Source organism: Triturus cristatus, chromosome 4_2, assembly GCF_964204655.1.
Source record: "Triturus cristatus chromosome 4_2, aTriCri1.1, whole genome shotgun sequence".
Taxonomy (NCBI): domain Eukaryota; kingdom Metazoa; phylum Chordata; class Amphibia; order Caudata; family Salamandridae; genus Triturus; species Triturus cristatus.
This window is the reverse complement of record NC_140586.1, coordinates 646,799,023-646,805,563: the sequence shown is the minus strand read 5'-3', so window position 1 is coordinate 646,805,563 and position 6,541 is coordinate 646,799,023. Positions and strand designations below refer to the sequence as shown.

Genomic DNA, 6,541 nt, shown 5'->3' with positions numbered 1-6,541 from the left:
GATGTACCAGGGCCAATGAGACTGAGCAGAACATGGAGCTGGACAGCGGGGCAGGAGCCGGGGCCACACCGGCGGGGAAAAGCGAAAGTAGGAGACCAGAGGGAGAAGCAGGAAGCGTTCCCAAAGGAACCGGGAGTCCTAGAGGAGGGGAAGTCGAGACTCCGGGACTGAGTGACCGAGAGACAGAGTTGAGCGGGCTTGAGCCACGAGATGCGAGTGGGGAGGCGTTTCCGAGTGAGGGGAGCAACACCCCTACCGCAGGCGCAGGAAGCAGGAGGACACGCTGCGGAAGGAGAATAATGCTCCCACGAAGGTTCGAGGAGTTCAGCCTAGACCACAAGTAAGACTGTTCTATTGTTTAGGAGGGACTGTGACTGTTGTGTTGTAAAGGAGGGAGATGTGGTGTTGCGGTCTAGTCGACGGCACGCTAGGCGTGACGTCACCGGACTTCCGGCGGCGGCCATCTTAGGCTCGGCATTAGCGCGCCGATTTGAATAGCGGACGGAGCTCCGTGCCGGCGCTCCTGCTGGAGTTGTGTATTTGAGAATAAACCCCTCAACCCTTATCAACGGTCCTTGTCATCTGTGGGGGGGGCAACATCAGATAAGGAAAGGGGCAACATTACAATTGAGGATGGTATATTTAAATTTGATTACTAATTTGTGTGTTGGTTACCAATTCTTGGTCCTCATTAGGAAGCCAACATTTGACACCCTATTCACCTCACCCTTCAATGCAATGAGCATAGTCCATCGGAAGAGGAGTAAACAGTGATAAACAGTTTATTTAAATAATATATCACCGATTTCCACCAGCCTTCCGGTCATATTTCCTAAACTTTAAAACACTCCTACCCTCCTTTAAGTAAAATCCTCAGCTTCTTCCACTATGTCTGTTTCTGAAGCATAACGCTTAATGTACAAACCCCTTCCATTCAATGTTATAACTCCCACCTTTGTAAGGAAGGCTATGGATTAAAGATAGACGCTAATCTCCAGGGAGGAGGGAGTAGCGTCTCAGTCTCGCTTTAGACGTGGGTTTGTTTCTGACTGGAGCACTCTAGACTTCCAGCTTCCGCTCTATTGTTGTTGCTGCTTGGGTCAGCCCCTTCGCGTCTCTCCAACCAATGGGCGCTCTATGACAACAGCCGGATTCGCTCCTAACTCGGAGAACGACAGCCTAGCCGCGAGACGTGGTTACGTGAAAGTATCCAGTGCTTTTGCGTGTCACGGGAGACGGACATCTTCTCCTCTGTATTTTCCTGTAGAAGGAAGAGATACTGTGGCTAACAAAGGCTGTACCTTCGTATGTACTGAATCGTTACAATGGCTGGAATGAAAGGTAACTTATCCGTCTTTAGTGGTTGGCTCGTGCAGGAGTATGCACGCTTAACACGATGTTTGGAGTCCTACGCTTGTGTTTTATTATAGCAAATGCAGCGTTTATCGATGCTTTTTTTTTTTTACTGTAGACTCATTTATTGTACAATTTATTGATGCTTTTCAATGAGAAACAAGTAAATAGACGTATGGTTGTTACATGAACATTCACGTTACTTATTGTGCATGTTTGTGTGTGTGTGTAAAAGTTTTACATTTCAGCATTGACTGAAACATACTTTTAAGTGAATGTTATGCTAATATGGCATCACTTCCAGTAACGAAGTGACAGCATTACAAGCTGTCATAGATCAAAGTCCCCACTAACTCTTGAATAAACATGTAAATTGCAGCTTTCTCAGGGTATCGGGGAGATGTTAAGTCTCTACCCTTCTTGCGTTCCCCTGGTCATGGACCCACGTACTGCAAACAGAAATTACTATTTTGCATAACCACTGGAAGACTCCAAAATAAATTATGTATGGCTTCCTATCAGGGTATGAGTCGGGGGTACACTCGGATGGACGGCGTCCACCCACTATTTTCACAGGGTGAACGCCGTCCACACTGGCAAGAATTTATTTGGGCCCCACAGAACAATGTGCTGAACTCTTCCCGGTGTAATTTCCAAACACCGGGACACTTTCAGCAGAGCCTGCACGTTGTCGACTTTCCATCTGCAACAATGTGCAGGCGGAGACGGGGCTTTCTTATCTTAGACTCTTGCTGGGCCCATAACAAAGGCGGATTCTGAGGGGTCATCAGGCCTCCTTTTGCGTGATTCTCTTGGCTGGTTACAGTCAGGAGCCTCACACCTAGGTGCAAATGCAGCAGAAGAGAAACAAAGGCTCACACCTTGTTAGCACTTCACACATACTTGAGTCGCAGCTTTTCGCTTTGTTCAGTCCCTGTTTAGGAGATCTGCATGCACTGTAAGAATGTCAGATCTGTTGGTCTTTCCCAGGATTTACACAAAGCCAATTGCATTTATATAGAGCTTACTTCACCTGAGGAGGCGTTGAAATAATTTAAGTACCACTATTTTTTCTTGTATAGGCCTACTCATCACAATGCAAGATGTCAGAGCGCTTTACATCAGACATGCATATTACATATACAATAAATTATATATGTTTGTAAATGAATGTACAGGATGTATCACATAAAACTGGGGGGTTACAAGGTGTAGAAGTCACATATCATATACCATAGCTCACTGTGCTATTATCCTCTCAAAGCGCTCAAACGTACACACGGTAGACCTGCTAAACATATATTTGAGAGCTTAAGATCTGATGCCGCTTCTTGTGATGCCAGTTCCTGTAAAGTCGCGGGCTTGTGATGCCACTTCGGGTGATGTCAATTCCTGTGATGCCACGTGTGATGTAATGTGCCGCGATGCCACGCAAGGCGATGTCACGTTACGCGATGTCACTTTCAAACTGCCTAACTAGGTTAGTCCTAGGTTAGACTTGAGCCCTACTTCCTATACACTCAAAAAGCATCAGGCTCCCCAAGTACTAGTGTACCTTTACACGTTAAATAAATGTCAAAATATACCAGTTGTGGGTCTATTTTTTCACATAATATGGATAAATACAGGTGACAAGACACAAAATATATGAATAAATTCAGACTGAAATACCATGAAACCGGGACACCTAATAATGAATGATTACAGCAGGGTTTAAAAAAAAAAAAAAAGAAATGCCAACCATTCGTTCCATTCTTTCTTTCTTTGTCCTACCACCAAGCGATGGAAAACCGTTGCTCTCATGGCTGGGCTCTCAGGCCGTCATACTCTGCAAATATTAACCTTCATCAGCAGAGTAAAGGTGTTGTAATCATTGGACCAGGAATTAAACCATTTAATGATTGGAGACCGGTCATTTTCTTTTCTGTTAAGACTGGTATTTCGAGCCGAGGATGCTAGTCTTCTTTCCCAGTGCTATCCATTTTCTGGGCGGGAGACAATGGTTCAACCCATTTTCTGCAGCTCATACGTCTGGCTAATAGTGCTAGGTAGAACCTAAAATGATGCTACTTTCCACATCCACCGTCTCTTCTGGCTGTAATCCAAAGAAAACGAGCAGAGGGCATACCGAAATAACTTGTCTCAAAACTTCGGTAGCATTATCCTAAAAAACCTTCCCTCTTGGGTACTCCACGAAGAGATGAAAATCATCTGCCATTAGAAGATCACACTTATTACATCTAAAATTTTGCGTTCCTGGAGGCTTAGATAATATATATTTTGCCCAATATACCCTATCTAATGTAAACAGATGATGCCTTTTGAATGCAACCGACTTCACTATATCATATCACATACTGTAAGATGCATGCCAGACTTCCTCTATACCTGCATCAGTCAATCTTCCGTCCCAAAAATTGTGAGGTGGTGAACTTTTTTCATCCTCTGCTTGCCACATTAGGTCATACCATTCAGCGATGTATTTAGTGTTTTTCTGAAACATCAAAGTAAGCTAAAAATCCTGAGTCTCTCTTCAAAGATCTCCCTATGGGCCGATGTCCAGGAAAGTAATTGAAGGTAATTCAGTTAACTTGCCGCCCGTAACTATCTTGAGCTTCTCCCAACGCACTCAAATAAGTTGCCCCATCTTTCAACCCTAGAACCTGGAGCGGGGAACAAAGTCCATCCATTAATTAACCCGGAGTACTCGGGGAGTCCCATATTGGAGATAGTGTGGAATAATATGGCATAGCCCATCTTTTTCCCAGGTTGCACCCTAAACCAGCCTCCGATTTTTAACACCTTCAACTGCACTTTTTTTTTTTTTTTTTTTTAAAGTACTATGTGACTCCAAACTTGTAGAGGAATCCTTTCTCTACCCCATGGGTCTCGAAAATAGCCCTCAACATCTGTGCTTGATAAGAGTCTATCCCTCCCTCGTGGAAGTGTAACAAAAACCTCAATGACTTAAACTGAAATGCCATGTAATACAATTGGACATCATTAGTTTACTTCTTAATTTTTTTCAAGAGATCCTGGCCTCTTTGAAAGCCTGTATAGAACTGTAAATATCTCCCTGTATTTTCTGTATATATCTTTTGTCAACTGATAGAGGAATGTAGTTGCACAGAAAAGAAACTTTTGGTAAAATATTAAGTTGATTGACTCTGCTATAAATAGTCAAGGATAGATTTTACCACCTTTTTTGAGAGTAGCCTTAATGTTGCTAAACACTTTATAATACATTATCTACAATCCCATCCGCATTTCGGTATATGCAAACTCCCAGGTACCTTATTTCTTTTTTCACCAGGTTACTTTGCAGGCCCTGATTCCAGAGCATTTACTCTGTCTTGTCTTGATTACTAACATACCATGAGATTGCCCCAAACTCTTTAGCTAGTACCTCAAAGCTGTAAAGAGATTCCCTCACACTAGAAGTGTATATACTATCAAACCATCAGTGTTAACGTAAGTTTGTATGAAAAGCCCTACACCCTTCTGATGGTTGCTTCTGCTCTTAGTTTGTGTGCAGCATAATGGCATCTTTCATTATTAGTATTTGGCATAGTGCAGACCCATCCTGAAAAGTATGGACTATTATAAGGTCTGTCGAAATCATAGTGAATGGGTTAATCTAAAGTGCTTTTTATTTCTGAAAAATAGATATGCACAAAAAGATGCTTAAATCATCTGTTATATGTGAATGTGAAGAGAAGTCCTTTCAGGCCACCACTAGGGGATTTTAGTCTAGATTACCAGGAGGCCTGATTTCCAAGAATGTAGGCCGTGGTTGGTTACCCTGAGTACAGAACCCCCTACGCAGGAAACTGCATGGAGGTCATTTATTGGATTTACTGTTTCAGAGATGCTTTTTTGATTGGTTGTTGGAAAGTTGTTAAACTTGTTAAAATGTATGGATCATGCACTGTATCATTTTCATGAGAAACCTGTTTTGATTCTGTTCTGTCTAGCACTTGTTGCCTTATCCTTCAGTGGAGCCATAGGTTTAACGTTCCTGATGCTTGGCTGTGTTTTGCAGAATTATGGGTAAGATTTTTTTGTGGTTTAGATCACATAAACAATTACATTATTGAATACTTGCATTTAAAAGATAAACATTTGTAAACTTACGTTCTTAGGACATTTTTTGTAAATGTGGTTTTATTACAAAGTGCTTGTTCTTCATGTCTTGGCTGTATTATGTTTTTGTGTACCGTACCATTTAGTATTAAGTGGCGGTGCACCATGGATGCATTTTTGCTCCAATTCTTTTTCTCCTTCACACAAACGATCTGGAAAAAACCCTGGTTTCCGTTGGGGCAGACGTTCCTTGTTTGGAGAAAAAGCCTGTTCCAGCACTCCTATATGCTGAAGATGTGGTGCTCATGGCAAGAACGGCCAAGGACTCAAGAGGCTTATTTCCAGCTATGTTAGTTTCATGAGTGAGCTGGGTTTGGAGACTAACCTTAAGGAGACCTTTACAATGGTTTGTGGTTCCAGGAACACGAAAACATGCACTCTCAACATTGCTGGTAAAACATTAGACATGGTTAGTCCCTTCCCTTACTTGGGTTTGGACTTCGATGATGGCTGCACTTGGTCTACCTGTATTAAAAACATGATCATGCGTTTTATCCAAACTATTTCTGCGCTTGCCATGTCCATTGGCAAAAAACCTATTGCACCGATCGCAGAGATCTATAATCCTAAATGTTTGCCAATTCTGACATATGGAATCGGTATCTGGGATTATAGGGATGCCCTTGCTATGCAGACAGAAGAGAACATATTTTGTCACCGGCTAATAGGTGCCCCTCCAGCAACCCTGCATTTTCCACTGCATCTGTAGCTAGGTTTGGGATATGTTCAAGACACCCTTGGCTCTTTGGTGTTCTATCTGGTACAAGAAAGAAGCTGAATTCTATCAGTCAGTCATAAGAGATTGTTTAACTTGCGACCGTGGTGCGGCCATCCCATGGTTACAATTTATCAAAGGGAGTTTCTCGGTGCTGCGATGTGCACACCTGTTCGAGCAACTCGAGACAATTGTAAAGATAGAAACTGGGTCCAAAATTGTTTTTTTAAGCATAAACAAGCAACCAGGGAACAAACGAAAGTGGCTAAACCTGCATTCCGAGACTACTGCATTATCCAAACAGTCCCAACTACTGCTCCATACCTATTA

The 6,541-nt window shown here is 42.7% G+C and overlaps 1 protein-coding gene across 1 annotated transcript in view; it reads left to right on the top strand.

Annotated features, from left to right (window-relative positions):
- The first annotated feature begins 1,145 nt into the window (after window positions 1-1,145).
- The window catches only part of LEPROT (leptin receptor overlapping transcript), a 34,291-nt gene continuing 28,895 nt past the window's right edge, over window positions 1,146-6,541 (top strand). The window contains exons 1-2 of the mRNA XM_085602359.1: window positions 1,146-1,341; window positions 5,328-5,403. Of these exons, the coding sequence (XP_085458485.1) occupies window positions 1,326-1,341; window positions 5,328-5,403 (92 nt within the window). The 5' untranslated portion in view covers window positions 1,146-1,325. The remainder of the gene's footprint in view (window positions 1,342-5,327; window positions 5,404-6,541) is intronic.